The sequence below is a fragment of the Geotrypetes seraphini genome, chromosome 4 (genome assembly GCF_902459505.1).
Source record: "Geotrypetes seraphini chromosome 4, aGeoSer1.1, whole genome shotgun sequence".
NCBI lineage: Eukaryota > Metazoa > Chordata > Amphibia > Gymnophiona > Dermophiidae > Geotrypetes > Geotrypetes seraphini.
Window position 1 is genome coordinate 98,676,438 of NC_047087.1, and position 24,602 is coordinate 98,701,039.

The 24,602-nt window shown below is 42.4% G+C and overlaps 1 protein-coding gene across 1 annotated transcript in view; it reads right to left on the reverse strand.

The window, feature by feature from the left end:
- The window catches only part of PTGFRN (prostaglandin F2 receptor inhibitor), a 268,645-nt gene that overhangs the window by 165,441 nt on the left and 78,602 nt on the right, over positions 1 to 24,602 (reverse strand). The window contains exons 2-3 of the mRNA XM_033943308.1: positions 17,619 to 17,984; positions 15,609 to 16,037 (exon numbers count right to left, since the gene is read on the reverse strand). Of these exons, the coding sequence (XP_033799199.1) occupies positions 15,609 to 16,037; positions 17,619 to 17,984 (795 nt within the window). The remainder of the gene's footprint in view (positions 1 to 15,608; positions 16,038 to 17,618; positions 17,985 to 24,602) is intronic.

Here is a 24,602-nt window from a genome sequence, read left to right on the forward strand (position 1 = left end):
ATGGCAAACTACTGGACGTCCAAATACAATTTTTTGTTGAAAATCGTCTACTTAGACGTCATGGCCACCGGGACATCTAGGCCACTAGAATATCTAACTTTATACCCCATTTCCGATCAGAAAAACATCCAGCTTGAAAATGGCCATTTGGATGTAGGTGGGTCCAGCATAGTAATGGACTGGCCACAAAGACATTCCGGCAGAGCAATGGGACACCTTAGAGGGCACTGCTGTGAACTTCACCTAAAGGGTGCCAGCTGTATATCTCACCATAACCCCCTTATAATTTAGAGTGAGCTCCCTAACCCGCCCCCCCAAAAAAAAAAAGTACTATATCCTCCTGTGTACCACCCCAATAGCACTTATGGCTGCAGGTGGCACCTATATGGCAGTTTAGTAGGGTTTATGTGGGCTTACATGCTCTATCATAAATGTAGGGGTTAGTTGCTTATGGGTCTGGGTCCTACTCTCTATGGTTCATTAGCCCATCCACCAGGCTACTTAAGACACCTGTGTGCAGCTCCACTAGGCTTCCCCATACCAGATACTGCTGTTTTAGAGACAGGCATGTACCTTTTTGTTCTCATTTTTGTGTGGTGGAAGGGGTTCAGTGAGAACTGGGGGAGTGTGGTGATGTCTCACCTTGATGCATGCAGTGGTCATCCAGTCAATTTGGGCACCTTTGTGGCACTTAGACCCTTCTAAAACAGTTCCAAAAGTATAAGTTCCATCCAGGATGTCTTCCAAAATGTTTGATTATCACTGCAAGATGTCCATGTCTAACCCGTCCTTGAGACCGCCCAAAGCCTACCCTAATACGCCTCCACCACATCCATCTTGTGCTCTGAACATACAGAGGCTGAAACACCTCACTAGATGTACAGAAAGATGGTTTCAATTATCAGCACTCGAATGTCCTGGCGATTAGGATGTCCAGGTGCTGATTTAGGATGCTTTTTGGATAACTATGTTTTTTGATTATGAGCCTGATAGCCTTCGATATTGAGGGCTTTTTAGTATTTTTGATCGAGGCCTTTTTTCTCCATGTGTTTTATGTCAACAATTTATTCATTATTTTCCCTGACAATATTAAAAGCAATTATTTTAGCTGTACATCTTATATAGATTTTATGGTTAATTTCAGGTTCATCTCTGACGATTTTGTTCCTAATGGGGTATCCCACTGCTATGCTCCACTATTATGAAGAATGTAGAGTTGCTCACCTTAGCTTCCTAGAGAATGACAACACCTGGGCTGTTATTCATTGGTGAGTGTTATAGGTTGGGGGGGGTGCACTTAAAGTTCCATGGAGTCCTGATTAGTATTTCCTTTAAACCGCGGACCATCTCAGTAAAATAATCTTTAGTCTCAGTCTGGACACATACAGCCTTTCAGGTAGAGAATGACACGGTGGCTGTTAACCGCGGCTAGCCACTGGTAACCCGCCGAAATGGTGGGGGGCAGGTACAGGGACAAGGCCATCCATCGGCCCATGGAGCAGTGAATGGCCTTGTCTCTGCATCGATCGCGCATAGCCCCCCTCCCTCCTTCCTACCTATTGGCCGCATCTATCTCCCTCATCCCCCCTTACCTTCGTGGCGCGTTTTTTTTTGTTTTTTTTTTTATTGATTTGAAAATTATCACAAGTGATACACTTGTTAAAGAAATACAGAAAGCAAATAACAACATGACGAACAAAATTATAAATGTGGCATTTAAATTATCATCCTTCTTAGACCTCAAAATCAAAAAAAAGGGAGGGATCCAATAATTCCATTGAGAGAAATAAAATCAAAAACCTTTATCAGAAAGCTGACTACGTTAAACAACCCCACTTATCTTTTAAATCCAACAGATCATATACATTACTGAGGCTTGTATGGATGATGCGGGGACAATGGTCGCGGGGACGTGGGGGACAGGGATGGTGGTGACAGGGACAGTGGTCACGAGTATGGGGCATTGACAGGGACAAATTTTTTTCCCTGTGTCATTCTATTCTTTCAGGGTCACTAGCAAGGTCCAGCAGCAGGGGAAGGAAAAAATAAAAATACAGAGGTCTGCAAAGGATCTATATTACCTTATAGATTATGTTTTACAGTTTACCATGTTACTAACTAAGCTAGGTTTCTGCTTTTCCTTTTGTATTATACTATTCTTAGTTATTTATTTAATTTTGGCAATTAATATTATTTTCTATCTTATTACTTTTATGTACTCCTGGATGCTTCTTTGTACCATTTCTCCATTAGATGGCGATTGTTAACTAGTCTCTCAATCTGGATATTGTTCTAACTCTTATTTCTTCATTCTGTGTACATCCCTTTTGTTCTGTTTCTCGTTTTTTGAATACCAATAAAAATTTCCTGAACTTAAAAAAAAAAAAAAAAAAAGTTTCTGATGCTGCTTTCCCACAACTAGCAGGACTGTTCCTGGAACCTTTTATTCTGAAGTTTTCTGTATCAGAGAAAAATTTCTTGGTTGAAAAATAACAAAAAGAAAATTGGATGTTCAGGGGAACAAATGTGCTGCTGCTTCCACTGGTATCAATAGAAAAAACCTTCACTAGGGTAAAAAAAAAAATACCAAACTGAATGTGTTTAATGTCTCGGGGGTGAGCAATGCAGCGAGCACTTTCTTTGCTTGTAAAATTAAAGTAATACTTCAGAAAAAGCATTTAAAACCCTCTTCAACCAATCTACAATAGTCAGTACAGATCAGCAGACCTTACACAGCTCCATTTCTCATGGAAATCACACACTTAACCATCCCATGATAGTCTGTGATAATAAGGATCAGCTGCACAGCTACTGGATGTAACCCTTTGAGTGCCAAACACACTGCAGCTAACAAACAAGCTAAGAACTAAAGAACTCAAATACATTTTATGAGAAAAGCAGAACTATGCATGTAATGGAGTTCCTTGGCATGAGCTGAGCATTTAATTGTTCCCTCAGTGCACTGGGTAGCAGACAGGGCATTAACCCTTCCCTCTATATTGTATAGGTTACCGAAAACCTAATTGCTGAAAAACAATCTTGAGAGGCAATGGCAAAAAAGCAACCTACCAGAACACAAAACAGCCTGGAGGGTTGCAATCTACAAATACAAATTCAATTATCACTGAAGCCAAAAACCAAAAACAAAATCCACTACGCTCACAAAATAGAAAACAAACATTTTGATATCAAAAAACTATTTCACCTAATGTGCACCATAACTACTGCTTCAAAATTAGGTCTATCCAACATTAATTCACAGCCAAATACTTTCTGACTTCTTATATATACAAACTGAGGTTGATAAAAGAACCATCACTGTAACACCAGAATAAATGCTGCACCCAAGCACAACAGATCCTGTATGGCTGACCAAATTTGGAGTAACTTCAAGTCTCTAACAACATCCGACACAGCCTCCCAACTAATTATCCACTCGCAGCAGCATCCTTGACAAATGCCCTACTCATTTATTAGAAGATGCCTTAGATCACATCATATCCAAACTCCTAAATAACCTACTACAGCATGGCCCATTACCACCTCAAATGGGTCATATTGCCTTCACCCCTATTCCTAAGACCCAGAACACAGATATCTCAAATCCTTCAAATTATAGACCCATTGCTATCATTCCTATACTTTAAACTTCTAGGAATGCATGTCTGCAAAGAAGTCTCAACTTATATTGAAAAATTTTCCTGCCTCCATTGTTCACAGTTTGGGTTTCGCTCATAACGTAGCACAGAACTTCTATTAGCCTTAATCACCAAAATCAAACAAACATTAAGAATGGCATTTTTATTCCAATTTGATATATCTGCTGCCTTTGACTCAATCAACCACCACCTACTTTTAGCCAAACAATGAAATAGGCATTGAGGGCATTGTTCTAAGCTGGTTCAAAAATTTCCTATAGAATAGGAAATACCTCATCTGGAAAGATGGAATATTCTCCAGAAGCTGGAAAGCATTCTGTGGTGTCCCTCAAAGATCACCACTCTCTCCAATAATGTACAACCTCTTCATGAGTTCCTTGGGTCACATTAATTTCAACAATGACATCCTCCTACTCACCCTGATCAAATTCAATGCACATGATGTCTCTCAAATATATCCAATGGCATAGACAACATACATACCTGGGCTACAATCAATAAACTCAAGTTAAACACACAAAAAACAAAGTCCTGTGGTTTCACAACACCTCACAAACAGTCCCCACAACTGTTATACTACCCTCAGGAATCTCTTTAAATATAGACAAAACATCTAAGGTCCTCAGAGTTATACACGACTCTACCCTATCTTATAAACCCCAAATCTCCAACCTGTGGAGAAAAAAAAACTTTTTATAGCATGAGACAACTAAAACTAATTAGATCCTTCTTCCATGATTATCACTTTGCCATACTGACACAGATGTTTGTGCTAGCCCAACTAGACTACTGTAACTTTCTCTATACTGGCTATAACTCTACCCTCATGCATAATCTACAACTGATACAAAATACAGCAATAAGACTAATATTCAAACTAAAAAAATATGATTCCATCTCACCTTACTACAGTAGACTACACTGGCAACCTATTAATGCTCGCATCACTTTCAAATTATTATATGTAATGTTCTACATCTTAAATGCAAATTCTGCAGAGCCACTTATATACCTTTTCATCTACTCCTGGTCAATATCAGCCAGAAAACTTAAAACACTTCAACTGATCCATCCCACTCCCAAAGGTGTAAAATACAAGTGCATATTTAACTCGCTCCTCACTTACCTCGGCACTAAGATCTGGAACAATCTTCCAACAATTATCAAGACAGAACCTAACTACCCCAGATTTAAAAAGAAACTGAAGACTTTCCTTTCTGAGAACATATATTCCATCGATATTTAACAAGTATGCTTTCTACAGCAACCTACACATCATTTCACCCTTCCAGGAACCACAAGAGTTCCCTCCCCAAACTCTACATAATATAATCGCACCAATCTATTTGAATCTAACTCAACTGTATTGTACTTCAAACTGCTGTACTGTAATTCTAATGACAGCTCAAAGTTCTCCTCTACTGAATTATTACTACATCTCCCATCTCTGGTAACTACATCTTAGTATACTGCTTACATTATATTCCATTGTTATTAACTCCTAAAGGTGATATAATCTTCTTGATTTGATTTGTAAGTCACCCTGAACCTAGATAGGCACAGAGCAACCCAGAAATTGAAGATCAGATTAGTAAAAAGGCCGAGGGACCTTCCTTAGCTTATGGTTCAGACATTATGCAGGGTTGATCCTAGGCTGTTTTGGAGCATAGGGCAAATTAGGCAATGCAGACTCCTCCTTGAAGGTTAAAGAGGTAGGGTGGAGTGGGAGACAAAAGGGAGAATTCCAGACAGAAATTGCAGAATATTTGCTAATTTGATGCCACCCAGTGCAACTCCTGGACCACCAGTGTTCAAGGAAGAGGAAATGTCAAGTTAGGAAACAGAACTAACATAGCTAAGTTGGGCCTGGGATAATCACTCTGATCCCTCCCCAGCAAAGACATAGCTAAAAGTGGGTCTGGAGAGGCACTGACCCACCCAAAATGGTGGCTGCTCGTTAGGCAGCAGGCACAGCTGCACTACTGATCAGTCACACTGAATAGGAATCAGGGCTAGTGGTGTGATCAAGGAGTTGCCCATTGATTGCTCCTCTACAAAAATTTCTTTTTTCCTGGTCCAGCTCCAGTCAACAACTAATCTTATAGCTTGCCAGTTCCCTCCTCCACCCCTAACTGGCCATATTAGAATTAGTTTGGGATCTAACCCTGTCAATTGGAGAACTGACCCCCTGAATACCTTGCAACATGAACTGAGGGAAAGGGTTAGGAGAAAATCTCATTCTAATGAGAACATGTGAAGCCACTGGGAAGAAGGTGTATCCTGTCTAAGATTAGGGACTCTCTGAATCAGCCCAAGGCTCTCAGACAGATAGGCCCTGAGGGCTAGTCTGTAAATGGATGGCCAGACCCTTATGGTAGGTTTTTGGTTTTTTTTAGCATTCTTTTAATACTATTGTTGTTAGGTGCAATTGACTCATGTTCAAGTCCTAGAGACTTGATGAATTGCATATCTAAAAATAAATCATTTTATATGCTAGTCTGGAAAGGTCCTCCAGCATCATACCCAGGCTGCTAGATGTGGATAATCTTTGGTCTGCCTTTGATGTAGTTCCAGAATTGGAGATTTATTCTATTTTGAATTCCATGTTGACTTTACATGTTACTTGTTTGAGACAACTGAATGAGAATATTGCCTCTGCTGAAATCATTACATTACATTAGTGACTTTTATTCCGCCATTACCTTGCGGTTCAAGGCGGATTACATAAGAGGTTATCTGGACAGTTCCAGAAGAGTTACAGAGTTGAATGGGTTACTTCAGGGGACTGAAGTGCTTCCTGCGGTGTTAGTTTGTTTTGATGGATTTCTTGAATAGCAGGGTTTTTATTTCTTTTCTGAAAGTTTTGTAGTCTGGTGTCATGGTCGGTAGATTGGATAGTTGGTGGTCTAGTTTCGCTGCCTGTGTTGCCAGTAGGCCATCGTACATTTTTTTTGCATTTGACACCTCTGATTGGGGGGTGCATGAATGGTGTCTTGGTTCTCCTTTGCCTGGTTGTGTTAGTTCAGATAAGGCAGTTGTTCATATAAGCTGGGCTGTCTCCATTCATGGCTTTAAATAGTAGACAGTAAAATTTGAATAGTATTCTTGCTTGTATTGGGAGACAGTGTGAGTCGAGGTATGCGTCAGTGATATGGTCGTATTTCTTCAGCGAATAGATCAGTCTCAGGGCAGTGTTTCAGTTCTAATCAATTATTGACCTTTTCTACACTTCCTGTGATCACTAAAGTGACTGAGAAGATAGAACTGAATTGGGATAATATGTATGTTGAAGGTGCTGAACTGTTAGATGCTTATCAGTATGGTTTTTGAAAAGCTCATAGTAAATAAATTTTGCTTTGTCTTCAGCATTCTTCATCAAGAGCTGGATCACTGTCTTCACTGTATTTTTTTTACAGTACTAAGTTTTTGCAAGATTCATTATAATTAACCATGGGATTTTGTTACAACATTTGGGATCAGTAAGGCTAGCTGGTATGGTTTTTGTCATGGGTTTCCCCTTATCTTATTGACATATACTGCATATGTAGGTTTATAGCTCTATGCACAGACTCATTCAACTCTTTACCCACCAGCCCCCCTCACTTCTCTCACCTCCTTCTTTTGGGACTCTGTATTTATATCCATACCAATATTTGAAAGCTGTTCATCTACTCGAGCTCTTCTCGTATCATCTTACCATAGTTGTACTTGACTCTGACCTTGTCATGTTCCTATGTTACTTGCACTTGTATCCTCACCTCTCATGTACAGTCTTCTACTTAACTCCTGTTAACCGTATCGAACTTCATGGTGTACTGAGGTACACAAATAAAATAAAAATTTGATATTATGTTATTTACATGATTCACATTCCGTTATTATCCCATTTACAGCTGATATAATAACATCAGGGATCTGCACTTTCAGCCCTATTATTCAATCTTTACTTTGCTCCTCTTGCCAGATATTCCATGACCTGAATGTACTCTGTTGTATAGAGTTTGATTCTATTATGGCTTGATTATAGCATGCTTCAAATTTTGCAAATGATACCGAATGCCACTGCACGACTGGCTATAGGGATATTGTGATACCATCATTTTACACCATATCTTAAAGTTGTACATTGGCTGCCTGGGCAACTTTGTATTAAGTTTAAGATCTTAACATTAAATTTTAAAACAGTGTGCCATGATACTTCTTATTATAAGAACAATGTGTTGAAAATCTATTGCCCTGCTCAGACTTTAAGATCAGAGGGATCATAGTAGCTATTTCATTTTGCCAAAATTCAATTTGCAGACACTAGGGACTGCTTGTTTTCAATCACAAGACCATTGGAATGGAATAAGCTTCCTTAGACTTATAGAGAAAACTACCACATATAAGCAGCAACTGAAAATTATCTATTTTTTTTCAGGTCTTCGGTAGTTATTAATACAACTGGCTGTTTACACAATGGCATAGCAGCATATTTAGATCTAATTGTATTATGCCAGGCTGCTGTGTAAATGATGATAACCAGTCTCTGTTCTTTTGGATAGTGTGAGAAAGAACCTAGCAAAGCTTGAAGAATGGTCTAGAATTTGGGAGCTAAGATTTAATACTAAAAAAAAAGTAGGGCCATGCATTTGGACTACAAAATCCAGAGGGAATGGTGCAGTAAAGGGAGTGAAGTACTTCTGTGCATGAAAAAAGTGCAGGACTTGGGTATGATGATATCCGAATCCAATGATCTTAAGATAGCCAAAAAGGTAGAAAAGAGGACAGCAAAAGCCAGATGGATACTTGGGTGCATAGGGCCAACAGGAGAAAAGGAGGTGAGAATGCTTCTGTACAAGTTTCTAGCGAGGCCCCATTTAGAGTAACGTGTACAGTTCTGGAGACCCCACCTTCAAAAAGATAAACAAGGACCGAGGTCGGTCCAGAGGATGGTTACTAAAATGATCAGTGATCGTCATAACACATATGGGGGGAGCAGACTTAAAGATCTCAATATGTATACTTTGGAAGAAAAGTGGAGAAATATTTCTATAATATTTAATGAAGGGGAAAAGCAAGACTATTTATTTATTTTAAATATTTATAAATCACACTATCCTACAATTCTAGGTAGTGTACAAAGTTAAAAAAATACATAAAACCAATATTGATTTACATAAAAACCAAACATAAACACATGAAACACATATGCCAGCAAATTTCCCATAATACAAAGCACCATCAGCAAATTTCTCAATATGTCTTTAAGATTTCATGCTATAAGCCTGAGTAAAGAGATATGTTTTTAGCAATTTTCTGAACAGCAGTATAGTGTTAACATTTCTCAAAACTTATGGCAAAGCCTTCCATAACTGGGCTCCTTCAACTTAGACTCAGGAACAATCTAAGGAAATACAGTAGTTCTTTAGAGAAAGGGTGGTGGATCCATGGAACAGCTTCCTGGTGGAGGAAGTGAATGTGGAGATTTTCTGAATTCAAAAGGCCACGGAACAAGAATGGAGGACATTTAAGAGAGAAGAAGGGATAGTAGAGAGTATGGATGGGCAGACTGCATCCGATAGACCATATGGTCTTTATCTACCATCATTTTCTACACTTCTTTTTTTTTCTTTTTTTTTTTTTGATTGCTTTTATATTTTTGGGTCTACTCGATTTTTTGTTTTTGTTAATTGTGTAAATACCGGAATGTATGCTACCTTGTACTCTGCCTGGTTGTAGGTGGTATTATTTATGAATTTCTATACAAGAACCAAATAAGTAATTAACCCCGCCACCTTTTATGAAGCCGCATTAGCATTTTGTTTTGTTTTTTAATCACTGGCCGTAGTGGTAAAAGTTCCAACGCTCATCGGAATTCTAGGAGGAGCTTGGCGATAAAAAACACTAATGTTGCTTCATAAAAGGGGACCTAAATTATTAAACTACCACAACAGCATTGCTGTGAGCCTGCCTCAACTCATTCACACATGCATACACATGCTCCACCTGCAGCTTCCACTGTTGCTCCTGCCAACTTAGGGTTACCAGACGTCTGAATTTACCTGGACACGTCTTCTTTTTAGAGGACTGTCCGGGCGTCCAGATGGCTTTTCAAAACCCGACACTTTGTCCGGGTTTTGAAAAGCTTCCAACTCAGGATCGCATCAGGAGGGCATCTGCGCACCCAACACAGCGATGCCACATGCATGCGTGACATTGCATCACATCTGCACATGCGCTGATGCCCTCCCAACGCAGCTCCGAACACAAGAAGGGGCATGACTTGGGTGGAACAGGGCGAGCCTGTGGGTGGGGCCATGGGTCCGGATTTTATAATTGGAAAATCCGGTAACCCTAAGTCAACTCCCGCCAGCGCTGATCTGCTCGGACCTGATGCACATTCGTGATCTTGCCTATCGACATGTCAGGAGCCAGCTCTCCATTTAAGTTAGGCCTAATTCTTAAATACATTCCTCCTCCCACTGCCAAAATAAAGGTGTCAGATCTAGTGAAGCCAGTGCTCCCCAATCCCAAAGAATAGCTCAAACCTTACACTAGGATCTTAGTTCAATTAATCCTTTTACCTTTAGCAAGGGCTGGAATTGGCTCGGATACCCCTTTTGAATTTGATTTAGATTGCAAGGGAATAATTGTGAAGTTCTTCCAGGGTCAGAACTCATTCCTGACAAATGCAAAGTATATCCCCTTCTCCGCAAACACTATTCTCCTCCTGACTTTTTTCCACTGTTATCATATGCACTGCTCACTGAATCTTTTACATACATCTACTGTGGGAGCAAAATGGCCATCATGGAGCTTAGTTGACATATACTTGGACAGTTTGCTAGAGTAAATGGGTTCATGCTCTGTGGTCTTGTACAACACTGATAAAATTCAGTTGATGGGGGTGAAAGCTCTTAAATAGCCAGGCAGCTTAAAATAAAAAGCATAGTGGGGGACGGGGGAAACGGACAACTGATGAGTAATCGATACCAAAGAGAATGATGGAAAATTCAGCCTTGATACAAGTCAGGAAATGGGTAAGTAAATACTGGGAAGTTGGATGAAATACTGCAGTCCATACCTCTCCTTCTCAAGAGAGAGTCAGAAATACTCTCCAGCAGTTGGAGCAGGGGAGGTGGGAAAGAACTCCTGTTGAGCCCTGTCCTACCCCTTTCCTTGTAAAAAAAAAAAAAAAAAAAAAAAGACACACAAGTAGCCAATAATAAAATTGCAGACCACCTACAAAAGTCACTTGACAAAATGAAATCTGTGGTCTTATTAATGGGCCTGCTCTTAGCTTGACTGGGGCACACACACTCAGATCTAAACTACTTACTGCTTTTTGTTCTCACAAGAGTGAACAGGAAAAAAAAAAGCTTGCAAGTAAAATATTCTGTCCTCTCAAGTCATCCTCAAACTGCCTGTAGCAGGCTCACAATAAAAGACAGAACTCAGCTTCAACCTCCGCATGGGATCAAGTCTGTAGCCCTGTCAATTACTACAAGTTGTGCTTCCAAGCAGGAATCTCCAAGATATGAAGCCATCAAGCTTAGGGTTACCAGACGTCTGTGAAAACCCGGACATGTCCTCTTTTTTGGAGGACATTCTGAGTGACTAGACAGATTTCTTTTTAACTGCTGTTTGTCGGGATTTTCAAAGAGCGTCAAGCTCAGGGACGCATCTGGAATGCCTCTGAGCACTGGAAAAAAAGGATTTATTTTCTTGTTTCCTTTTTATTGGTTATTTGACTGATTTTCCTGTATTTTTGTTATTATTGTATATAACAAAGGATAAATAAAGCATTAAAAAAAACACTCCTGCAAATATCAACTATATCCATCCAGTGGGATGGGCCCTCACATAACAGGAGGTGAGATCATCTATCATTTTGGAGGAGCAGAGAAGGCAGATGTAAGTGAAAATAATGATGGGACAGGCCATCCATGTGCAAGACCTTAATCATATGCTTCTGTGCTTGATGTGTACAACAACTTTTCTGCCTTGGCTCAACTGCTGACCTTTCTGAGGACAAGCTCTTGACCCTACCCTTGTGCTGCATTCCGTGTCTGTGACCCTACATAGCCAGTTCTTTCAAGTGGAGTTCTCTCTATTTTAACTCGCAGCTCTCTGCTCAAAGCCAATGACTTTGCTCCCTTCTCCTTATAAAAACTTTACCTTGCCATAGCAAAATAAACCATTTTTCTTGAGCATTAGCTCAGAAGCCTAAGTCCAATTTTAAACTGAGCAACGGCTCTGAAAAGTAAGGGAGCCCCACCACTTGCAATTCAAATCTTTACCAAGATGGGATATTGCTGAGGTACTTCTCAACCTAATCCTCACGGCACACCCAGCAGTTGGGTTTTCAGAATATCTACAATTAATTATGCATGAGATAGATTTGTATACCAAGGAGACAGCACATACAAATCTATCTCATGCATATTTATTCTGAATATCCTGACTGGTTAGGTGTGCACCGAGAATTGTGTTGAGAAGCACCATTTTACTGGAATTACTCATTTAGAGGGCAAATCTTACACAGTAAGTAAGGCCAAGATATTATATGTAGGCTCTCATAAGAAGTATAGTGGGTAATTTTATAATAGGGTCTAGATTATTAGGATAGCAAGGCACCTGTTTTATAAAGAAAAATCCTACACAAATTGTGTCAACATTAAAGGGGTAGACAATATGCCTGCTCGAGTGCAAATGTACACGTTCATCTGTATTTTAAAAAAAATCTATTTAAGTCGCAATTCCACTCATAACCCACCATAACTCCTCCCTCAAGCTCACCTACTCTACAAGTTCTTGCCATTATTCCCCTTTTCTACAAGAGTGCAAAAAATGTTTATAAAAATTACCCCAAGCAGCCTAAGACCCATTTGACGAATACATGGCATATACTGTATATTTTCATTTATAAGTTGAGATTTTTGCACCCCCCCCAAAAAAAAAAAATAAGCCCCACAATTGGGATCTCTACTTATAGTCAAGTTGGCACATTATTCTGTCCTTCTTCCCTCCCCTCATGGGTGACCAGCAAATCTCTCTGCCCCACCCCTCCCCCAGCAGTGACCAGTATCTCTTTTCTTATCGGCACCACCTAGACACGGCTGCTAACTTGAATAACTGCAAGCAGGACCTGTCTGGGGCCTTGAACGTCTGTGCGTGCTCAAGGCCTGTAGGAGCTGGTAGACCTCAAGCATGTGCAGATGTTCAAGGCCCTGCACCAGCCTTACTTGCAGTTACTTCAGCATCAGCAACAGCATTAAGGCAGTACCAAAAAGGAGAAATGTCAGTTACCTTGAGAGGGGGTGAGGGAAGAGAAAAAAAAAAGATGTGACAGTTGCTCGGGTCAGGGGGTGAGGGGGGAGGAAGAGGAAAGAATCTATATAATAAAACCGTAGGCGGCGCATGCGCAGTCTTATCAGCGTGCTTCCATGATCCGTATGTCCGTGGCCGCCAAGACTGCAGCATGCCCCGCGCTTACTACGGCCCCACGCGCAGCTCAGTTCGGCACGGCGGTTTCCCCAGATAGGGGAAGCCGAAAAACTCAATCCTGCCTCATGGTCCTGCCGCCGCTCACGAATTCCCCCCCCCCAATCCTCCTGCAACAGCCGCTACCGATCCTGTTCAAAGCGGCCTGCTGAGGTTCGCGGCCGCTGTAACGAACCTCGCAGGCCGCTCTCCACATGGTAGCACGTTCCCTCTGACGCAATCGCGTCAGAGGGAACATGCTACCGAGTTGGAGAGCGTCCTGCGAGGTTCGTTACAGCGGCCGCGAACCTCAGCAGGCCGCTTTGAACAGGAGCGGTTGCGGGAGGAGGAGGGGGGGGGAGTTTTAACAGGAGGAGTCGCCGAAAAAAACCTTCAGCCGCAGCAGGCCAGCACACGGGAAGGGAAGGGGGAGGGGCCGAACGGAGCAGGGCAGCTCAAGGTAAGAAGGGAATGGGGGGTGGGGGAAAATGTTTCTACTACTCAGCAGGGACCTGAAGGGGAAGGGAAAACCGCTGCTGCTTCTGCAAAGGAAAGTGGTGGTAGGGGAGAGAAGTGAATGGGGGTGGGTGGGGGAAAATGCTGCTACTACTTCACAGGGATCTGGAGGGGAAGGGAAATATCACAGCTGCTTCTGCAAAATAAAGTGGGGGGGGGAGAGAAGGGAATGGGGGGTGGGGGAAAATGCTGCTACTGCTTCAGCAAGGACCTGGAGGGAAAGAGAAATACCGCTGCTGCTTCTGCAAAGGAAAGTGGGGGGGGAGAGAAGGTAATGGGGGGGGGGTGGGGGGAAATGCTGCTACTACTTCACAGGGATCTGGAGGGGAAGGGAAATAGCACTGCTGCTTCTGCAAAGGAAAGTGGGGGGGGGAGAGAAGGGAATGGGGGGTGGGTGGGGGGAAATGCTGCTACTACTTCACAGGGATCTGGAGGGGAAGGGAAATAGCACTGCTGCTTCTGCAAAGGAAAGTGGGGGGGGGGGAGACACAGAAAGAAATACAGACAGACAAAGGAGGCTAGGGAGAGAGACAGACAGAAATAAAGACAGACAGGGGACCAGAGAGACACAGAAATAAAGACAGACAGGCAAAGGGTGCCAGGGAGAGAGAGAAAAAAATTGCAGGAGGGAGAAAGACAGAAAGAAAGGAAGAAATAAACAGGAGCAGGGAGAGAGACATAAAGAAAGAAAGACAGACAGCCATATATTCTAGCACCCGTTAATGTAACGGGCTTAAACACTAGTTGTTTTCATAGGAGAGAGATGATTGTGAAATGAAGTCTTATCTAAGGGATTTCCATGGAGCAAATTGAGGGTGTAGATAGCATGAGGAGGGATCTAGTGAAGCTTGAAGAATGATCTAGAAATTGGCAACTAAGAGTTAATGTTAAAAAACGCAGAGTCATGCACTTGGGCTGCAAAAATCAAAGAGAATGGTATAGTAAAGGGGGGTGAAGTACTTCTGTGTATGAAAGAAGAACAGGACTTAGGAGTGATCATATCTGATGATCTTAAGAGTGGAAGTGATAATACCATTGTACAAGTCTCTGGTAAGGCCCCATTTAGAACACTGTGTGCAATTCTGGAGACTACGCCTTCAAAAACTCTGGAATTCGTTGCCAGAGAATGTGGTGAAAGCAGCTTAACAGAGTTTAAAAAAGGTTTGGATAATATCCTAAAAGAAAAATCCATAAGCCATTATTAAGATGGACTTGGAAAATCCACTGCTTATCCCTAGGATAAGCAGCATAAAATCTGTTTTACTCTTAGGGATCTTGCCAGGTTGATCTGGGTTGGCTACTGTTGGAAACAGAATACTGGGCTTGATGGACCTTTGGTTTGTCCCAGTATTGAAACTCTTAATTTTGAAATTTTTATGTAATATCGCTGTCTATATACAGTCTCTTCTTCTGTAAACTGATCTGAACTATTTGTGGTATTGTGGTACTGTATATAAAAATAAAGTTATTGTTATTATGTTCTATGGAGTTGGGAAGAGGGAAGACAGAAGTGTCAGTCACTGTGGCGGGGGGGGTGGGGGGTGTTAGGAGAGGGAGAGAAATGCTGTTTATCACGGGGAATGAGGAAGGGTAGGAATACTTGAATATAAATCCTTGGTTTATATTCAAATTAACACTTTTCCCCAATAAAAAGGGGGGAAAAGTGTTTTCTCAGATTATATTTGGATGGGTTTATATTCAAGTATATATGGTAGTTAAAATAATGAAATCCTCCAATTCTTTTTCCATGCATAAAAGTTATACTTTTCTTCAAACCTCCACTTTCACCTAAAAGCCAAAATGAAATTGATTCATATGGAACATCTTCAAGGTGACATACTCCAGACCAAGGATAAGCTGGGGGGGAGGGGTTGTACATTAAACTTGAAATCATACCCTGGCAAGCAAAAGCAAATACATAAGAACATACACTGGACATTTGAGATTACAGACATATATGAAACTCACTTCTTGGGCTGACATCCAAGGTAGCAATATCCACAGTCTTCAGCTGAATTTGCTGCCACAAACCGTCCTCAGCTTTGACCCACTCTCTTACAACACATCGGTACATGCCTTGGTCAATCGGTATCACATGGGACACTGACAAGCGGTAGCCATCACTTCCTACTGTATCCAAGCGGACCTCTCCGCTCCTGTAGCGCCCTTCATATTTGGAGCCAGGCTGGAAGCGGCCCTGCTGCGTCAGGGAAAGGATTTCACTCCATGCATCACCAGTCCCACCTTCCTGGAGCTCCCAGGTAACAGATATGAAGGTGTTCACAATGGAGGACGTTGAAGCAGTGCAGACTAGCTCAAATGAGTCTCCCTCAGTTAAGTTATACGATGGTGCAGAACGTGATTTTGATCCACTTACTTTTAAGCCATCAGGGATTACTGTGTGTAGAGGGATAAAAAGACAAAGCAAAAAGAACACATTATGCTAGTGGTGAAAACATAATGAACTATATAGCCTTTCATTTTGGCAGTTGCATGAAATTCTTTTGAAAATTCTTGGATTTTACTTAAAGATATAGATCTTTCCTGGTCTTCCCACTTTTGTTTTCTGAGATGTGTACCACAGAATGGTGGTATATCAAGAATCTCAAACATAAAACATAGATTCTGTAATTTTTGTACAGCATGGAGAGCTCACTCTAAGCCAAAGGCCTCAACCAAATCCTTAAGTGATACTCAGCAAGTCAGGTGTTCAGGATACTCGCAGTGAATATGCCTTAGAGTTTAGCATGAACTGCCTCCATTGTATTCAAATCTGTATCTCATGGATAATCACTGTGGATCTCTTGAAAATTTGACTGGATAGGTGTATCCCAAGTACTTGGTTGAAAATCCCTTTGTGAAGCAATTACACTGAACTACTTATCAAAATTATTACCAGTACTACCTATACATGGGAAAATATTAGAACTGTACTGAATATTTGTACTCTATTCGATTACCGTATTTTCACGCATATAACGTGCGCGTTATACACGATTTTACAAACCGTGCATAACCATGCGCGTTATACGCGTGAGCACGTTTTACAACTTTTTTTTTACATAGTTCCCCCCCCCCCGACGTCCGATTCACACCGCAGGACTGCTCGCACCCCCACCCCGAAGGACCGCTCGCACTCGTACTCGCACCCACCCCCCCACCCCGAAGAACCGCTCGCACCCCCACAGCCTCCCCACCCCCCCCATCATGGAGAAACTCCTACCGTTGTCCTGCTGCTTCCTCTGCCGGTGGTCCCGCCCTTTCTCTGACGTCAGAGCGGTCCTGCGGGGGGTGAATCGGACGTCAGGGGGGGCATCAGGCTTTCAGGGTGGGGACAGGACTTCAAGGGGGAGAGGAGAGTCGGGGCGGGCGAAAGGAGAGTCGGGGCGGCCAGAGGAGAGTCGGGGCGGGCGAAAGGAGAGTCGGGCGGTGACGGGAGAGTCGGGGCGGCATGCGCGGTATACGGGTGTGCGCGGTATATAAAATTTTCTTTACATAAATTACAGTTTCCCGCGTGCTATACCCGTGTGCGCGTTTTACACGGGTGCCCGGTATATGAGTGAAAATACGGTAGGCCCCAAACAGTGCCCTGAATACATTATTTGTATTCTACTGTGCCAAATCCTACTCAAATATACACTTGATCTCTAATTTCATGTTACTTCTTTTATTATTTGTTATGTTAAAGCTCAGTGCCCATTATTCATATTTGGCCGAATAATACTTTTCATTACTCGTATTCGGCTATTCAGTATAGCTCTAGAAAATATTCACCTGCTATACAGGTAGAGTGCCCCCTGACTGCTACATATGATTTCTAGAAAAGGTCTGTTCAGACAAGGAATTAGGACTATGGTTCCACGCCCAGCTCTAATAAGATGACTCGGCTCATCATGGTCAGCCACAACTCAGGGAATCAGTACCAGGTTATAGACAATTGGTCCATCACTTCTTGCCCAGCGCAGTTCAGCAACCTACCCTTCAGCAGCACCGAGTCATCATAATTGCCATCCACTGTGGCATCTGTGCTGGGAGTAGAGCATTTGTACTCCCCCTCGTCGGTAGCCAGTATGTTTTTAAACTGCAATTCAACAGCATCGTTGCTTTTTCTCTTCAGTTGAATGTCCTTGTTTCTCACCCTATCTTCGTACTGCTGATCTGTGAATTCAGGGTCCCAGGTGCTCACGATATGTATTGGGCCATCCTCTCTGGAAATCTCCCAGTCAAAGTTCTGTTCAGAAGGGCCATCGTAGCTACTGACATTGCAAGGAATGATCACTTCTGTGCCCTCAACCCGAAAAAGAGGGCTGCTCGGGACCTTCACTATCCTCCCTGAACAGAGAGCTGTGGGCAGAAGGGAGAACAAAATACAATGATTATATAATAATAATAAAAATCCACTCAATACACAGAACAGAAAAATGGAATCTATATCAAAGGCAAGCTCATTTTTGTGAGTACATCAGTATACTATGAGCTCACCGGGACAGGTAGGGAAAATGCTTGAACCACTTGTATAAACCACTTTGAGTGTGGTATGTATAAACCACTTTGAGTGTGGTTGTAAACTACAAAAAGTTGATATACAAGTTTCAATCCCTTCCCTTTTTACCAGTGGTAAGGGCTTCAACTGTTGTCCACCATATAAATTATATATGGGTAAAGATGTCTGTGTATGTGTCACCAATGCATATTTTAAGAGCCACTGCAGAGCACGTTTAAGTCAGGGGAAACAAATTATGTGCCTAGTTTTGCCTTCAGAAAAGAGTCTACACAAAAGCAGCCACAAATTTGTGCAGGTACTTTTTCACGAAGCAATAATCAAAGGTGTGCCTTTTCTTTGGCTACCCATGGGACCTGCAGAAATACAGGCAGTTTTATTAACTATTTACTCAGTGCTTTCCTTCCTTGGTTTGCTTAATCTAAGTACTGGTAAATGGTAGTAAGATCACATGACCTAAAATCAGAACCCATGACCTCTTGTCCTCCATAATGCATTGGTATCTCCCACCTCCTTCACCATGCCCTCAATTTTATTTTTATTAAATTTGGGAGTTGGTAACATTTTGGAGGTGATCTTTAAAACTCTGCAGGCAGGTACAAGTCTATAAGGACTTTAACCCATGGTCTTTACACCAGTTCTAAAAGGGTCTTTTAAAACATTCCATGAAAAAAGTACTTGCAAAGCATGCATCTGCTTTTTTCTAGGGGTAGTTTTCCCTAGACAATAGATTTAAATGCTAAACTATTCAAGTTATTGTTTCCCCTGGCTGAACCCTACCTCTAAACCCACCTTTTTCCCCAATATGTATCGCTGGGCTTCACCTCTGCTTTTATTCTTTGACAACTGCAATAGCTAAGTTTCAGAAAACCCATGTACCGGTACTCAAATTTTAATATGTTCTCATGCTTCAGAAAAGTAAAACATACAGACTCAACACTTTAATATTTACACCGGAAGGTGGAGGCCTGTAAACATCAGTGGATTGCTTCTGGCTCTCCGGGGGACTATGATTCTCTTTTGGTGGCTCGGGTGGCCTTGCAGGTTAAGATTCATGAACACAGTCAACGGTCCCTTCATTCGTGCCGTTATCGGTTTTATAAATATGGTAATAGGTCGGGTAGACTGTTGGCTCGCTTGGTCCATCCTTGGCAGGGTCCTCATTTCTGTAAAGGTCTTCTTCATGGGGGTGTGTTTGTCACTGATCGTGATCGCTTGACGGAGATTTTTTATGACCACTTTCGGGACTTTTATGCTAAACGCCAGTCCGTCCTGGAAACTTTACATTCTTATTTTCGGGCTCTCCATCTGCCACGGTTCTCGGAGGACTCCACGCAGTTTTTGCATGAACCCATCACTGCCTTGGAGATTGGCCAGGTGATTAAGAGTTCGCCTTTGTCTAAGGCCCCGGGGCCTGATGGTCTCTCTTCCGAGTTTTATAAGATTTTGCAGGACCAAGTGGTTCCGCATTTGGAGGCTTACTTTGCTCAGGTACTGTTGGATGGGCATTTTCCGGCCCATGCCAATCGTGCCCATGTGGTGTTGATCCCCAAACCGGCTATGAATCTTGCGTCGGTGGATTCTTATCGTCCTATTTCCTTAATTAACTATGAGCTTAAATTGTTTGCAAAAATCTTAGCTATGCGTTTGTCTTCCCTCTTGCCTGAGGTTGTGCATCCGGATCAGGTCGGTTTCGTTCAGGGGCGGCAGGCGGTGTGGAACGTGCGTAAAGTTATGGCTGCTTTGGGACATTGTGTGACTTCTTCTATCCCGGCCCTCTTGATTAGTTTAGATGCCCGGAAAGCTTTTGATTGTGTCGATTGGGATTACTTGTTTTTGGCCTTGGGTAACTTTGGGCTGGGGGGTCTATTTCTGGACATGGTGCGGATTCTCTATGTTAATCCTAGTGCAGCGGTGCTGGTCAATGGTGCTGTCTCTGCTGGGTTCCAGGTGGAGCGGGGCACCCGTCAGGGGTGTCCGCTCTCTCCTCTACTTTTTATTTTATCCCTGGAGCCCTTGTTGTATCGCATTCGGACGGACGGCTCTATTTTGGGCCTTCCGGTGGGACAGGATGAAGTGCGGTGCCTGGCTTTTGCAGATGACATTTTGTTGCTCTTGACTCAGCCCCGCCGTCCTTTTCAAAGGGTTTTACGATTAGTACAGTGCCATGGGGTGGTTTCTGGTTTTGAATTGAACTTGGACAAGTCAGAGGCCTTGCCCTTTAGTGGGTATGCTTATGCGGATTGGACATCCCCTTTTCCATTACGAAAGGTGGCGCACAGACTTAAATATTTGGGGATCTATATTACTGGTGATCTCAAAAGGGCTTATGGGGAAAATTTCAAGGTATTATTGCACAAAACTCGGGATTTATTGGCTCTTTGGACCAATTTTCCTTTAACTTTGCGGGGGAGGATAGCATTGTTTAAAATGGTTCTGTTTCCGAAATGGATTTATGTGATGCAAACTTTTCCTATGTATATTACCAATAAGGACATTGGTCTGTATCATAAAGTGTTACGTAAATTTCTTTGGAATAATAAGAAGCCCAGATTGACTTTAGCACAACTTTCCTTGCCACTGGGGAGAGGCGGTTTGGCATTGCCGGACCTGCGGAAATATAATGTTGCCTGTCTCCTTCGTCACCTGGTCGACTGGATCAAGAATACTGCCTATTATACTCCTGTGTCCCTGGAACAGCAACTGATGGCGCCTACACATTTGTTGTATTATCTTCATGCGAAGCGACCCCATCGGATTTTTCCAACTCGTTCTCATCCTTTGTTGAAATCTATGCGTCAATGTTGGCAATGGTTATGCAAACGGATGCAGGTGCCTTTTACTTCTACAGTGCTTTTACCCTTGTGGGGAAATCGGGACTTGGATCCGGATGACTCTAAAACTTATTTGAAGACTTGGTCGACCAAGGGCCTTTGTTATGTGCGGGATGTGGTGACGACACAGGGCCTTCCGGTTTCCTTCCCTGCTCTTCAGGCTCGGGGTGTAGTACAGGCTCGGGATTGGCTTTCTTATGGTCAAGTCAGTCACTATCTGCACTCTCTGGACCGTTCTACTTTGCAGGAAGATAAGGCGGACTTGGTTTGGGAGACTTTGACCCTGTCCCGTTCGACCAGTATGAGTCTCTCCTTTCATCAGATCAGCTTGGGCAGTTTTTCGGTACCTTGGAATTATGATACGGTGGCTGCTGTTTGGAATCTGGACCTTGCCTCTACTGAGCAGATCACTGGTGAGGATTTGCGTCTCCTCATGCGACATCTTCCGAGACTGACTCGCTCGGTGGTACTGCAAGAACAGCACTACAAATTCTTGTTGAGACTTTACATTTCCCCATATAAGGCCTTGGTGGCTGGTATTGCAGCTCATGCTGAATGCCCTAAATGCCGTGCTGCCCCTGCTGGTTTGTTGCATATGTTTTGGTCCTGTGACAGAATACAAACCTTCTGGTCTTTTGTTGGCCTTCATCTACAGACGATCTTAAAGAAACGACTTCCCCTTGGAGCGAAGGTTTTCCTTTTTTATCACTTTACCTCTTTGGGACTTTCTAGGGGTAATTCCCTGTTGCTGAAGAAGGCTTTTTTGTTATCTCGTAAATGCATCCTCTTGTTATGGAGGCAGGCCGAGGTGCCTACCCTCACAATGTGGAAAAATGAACTGTTTACTTTGCTGAAGTATGAATATTTGGATACTAAAAAGAGTGGCCCTGGTCAATGGAGGAAATTCCGAGCGGTTTGGGCTCCGGTTTGGGACAATTTGTCTCCGGGTGCCCGAAGTGCCCTTCTGAATTTCTGACACTGGAGTGCTTGGGGGGTGTGGGGTGGGGTTGGGGGGGGTTTGGGGGGTGGGTTCTTCTTGGCTTTTGCTGAGTATCTTTTGTCTCCGCGCAGAAACCACGCGGTAGACCCTCTAGTCTGGTGTTTTACTTTGTTCCTGGTTCTTTGTATTCGGATTGTGGTTTACTTCTTTGTATACTTCTTTTCTTAATAAAAAGAAAATTTGAAAAAAATAAAAAAATAAAAAGTGAACTTTGTTGTACGGCTCAGGAATCACTATTGGCAGCTCTCTTTAACCCCAAGAATGGCTTTTTGACTTTCTTGCCCCAGTAGTCTCTCAGGAACCAAAAAAGGCCACCCAGATTGAATGGGCGGCCTTTTTTTGGTTCCTGAGAGACTCTGATTGGTGTATGGTAACAGGGGGTGGAGCATGTGAGAGTTTTTTCAGCGTGTCACTGCAGCGGTTCCTTGCGCCAGTAGTGATCTGTGAAATGGAATGAGAGCCTGAGAAGCATGGTAGGCCTGGAAAGTATGCATGTGAAGCAGTGGAACCGATACCCCAGACGCAGCGAGACGAAACAAACAGAGGGTTCCCCGTTGGGTTTATTGGCTGCCTGGCCCAGGAGAAGTTTTGGACTGAGAAGTGCCTGGATGCCAGTAGCAGCTAAGTGGTTTTTCCTTTTTGTATCTGCCTCGTGTGCTATATCCTGGACCGTAGTGCTGCAGTCCTCATTTGTCCACAATATCACCATTTGGGGCAGTGTGCCAAGCATTGTCCCCATGTCATTCTCTACAGTATGGATATATGAGCATTGGGGGTAGGTATGAGAAAGAGAGCTAAGAAAAATGTTTATGTTGTTGAAGGATGCATGGTGCCAGCTTATCTGTATGCAGGATGCCAGAAAGGAACACCACAGTCTGTCCACTGGCGTCTCTACTCCTACTTCTTACAATTGCTTTATAAACAGCTAATACATTTTTGAATAAAAATATCCTTCTATAATGTTACTAAACCTACAAGGCCTTGCAAAAATGTTCACACCCTTGCACATTTTTTTCACACATTTTGCTATCTAAAAATCAATTCCAAATGCCTCAAGGTAGGAAGTTTTTTTCACTAATCTACACAGTATATTCTACACTTTCAACATGAAAGAAAAATTATAGAAATATTTTAAAAAGTAATAAGGAAACAAAAAAGTTTCAATTAAGTCTGCAAGCTCAAATTAGCTCGTTCTAAAAATTACCTTAACAAAACCCATAATAAGTTACATAGAGCTCACCAGAATCCAGTCTTTCATGCACATACCAGTCTTACAAATTGCGCATACCTTATGCACACTATATGTGTTGACATGTTATACCAGTTTATTTTTTATTATGAAAAACTAATTACAAAATTAGCACATTCATTTTTAAGGCTTTTTGCAGTATTAACGCCTGCAAGAACCTAAAAGAAAAGCCCTTATAAACAAATGCATTAGAAAAATAAATTGGCACAGTGCACGGTATATAAATGGGCATGTTATTCCAGTTTATTTTTACAAAGGCTCACAGTTTGTACATGCTACATGTGTCTGCATGTTATAAGCATATAAATACAGTAATTAAGCTGTTGTTTCTGTTGTATGATGTGAGCTTGAAGCAAAGGTCTAAACATGCTGAACTCAGAGCAGCTGAAAAAACTATGAAATAAAGCAATTATCTATTTTGCTCAGGACAGTGGAGCCCTAACTTGGCTCCCAAATCAACCACCCTTTCTGTTGTCCTTAGAGCTAGATCAATTCGGTTGGCACGCAATGGGTCAATGTCTTTATGTTTCTGTGCCCAGGGCTGCTGGATCATATCAAGAGTTCCTGCTCAGCACATGGTCTCTGAAGTTTCTAGGATGAGGGCAGGAAACAGCATATGCAGCTGTTCCTAGAGCTGTTGAGCTTCCAAGATTTGGAAATGCAAAGGGTGGAGCAGCTCATAAGTTTCTGGGCATTGAATAACCACTATCCTGTAATCTAGATGAGTTCTCCAGGGGATGTTGCTACTATTTGGGTTTTTGCAAGGTGCATTTTACAACTACACTCAAAGCGGTTTACATACAGGTACTTCAAGCATTTTCCCTATCTGTCCCGGTGGGCTCACAATCTAATGTACCTGGGGCAGTGGAGGATTAAGCGACTTGCCCATGGTCACAAGGTGCAGCACAGGGTTTGAACCCACAACTTCAGGGTGCTGAGGTTGTAGTTCCAACCACTACACCACACTCTCTCCTAGGCTAGATGAACCATTGGTTTGACCCAGGATGGCTATTCTTATGTTCAGGAATGGTCCCAGGGAAAAGAGATGTGCTGACTTTCAGGTAGAGAGGAGTACAAAGGTGATCCAGACCTGTGAAGAAAGGGAAATAATAAACTGAAATGTAAACTGAATCTGCTGAGGGGATATCAGATGAGGAGCAATAAAGGGATAAATGAATTTAACCTAAAGGGAAGGGCATTAGAAAAAACCGAAGGGAAGAGGGGCAGAGAAGTAAGCTTAGAAGAAAGTAGGGAGCAGAGTTTAAGAAGTGAAATAGATAGGGAGATATTAAGCTCCCTATCCCCAAACATAAGTTAAACTATGCACAAGAAGTAAAATGTGAGGGAAAAACAAGAGGAGAGAAAGCAAAAGAAGATA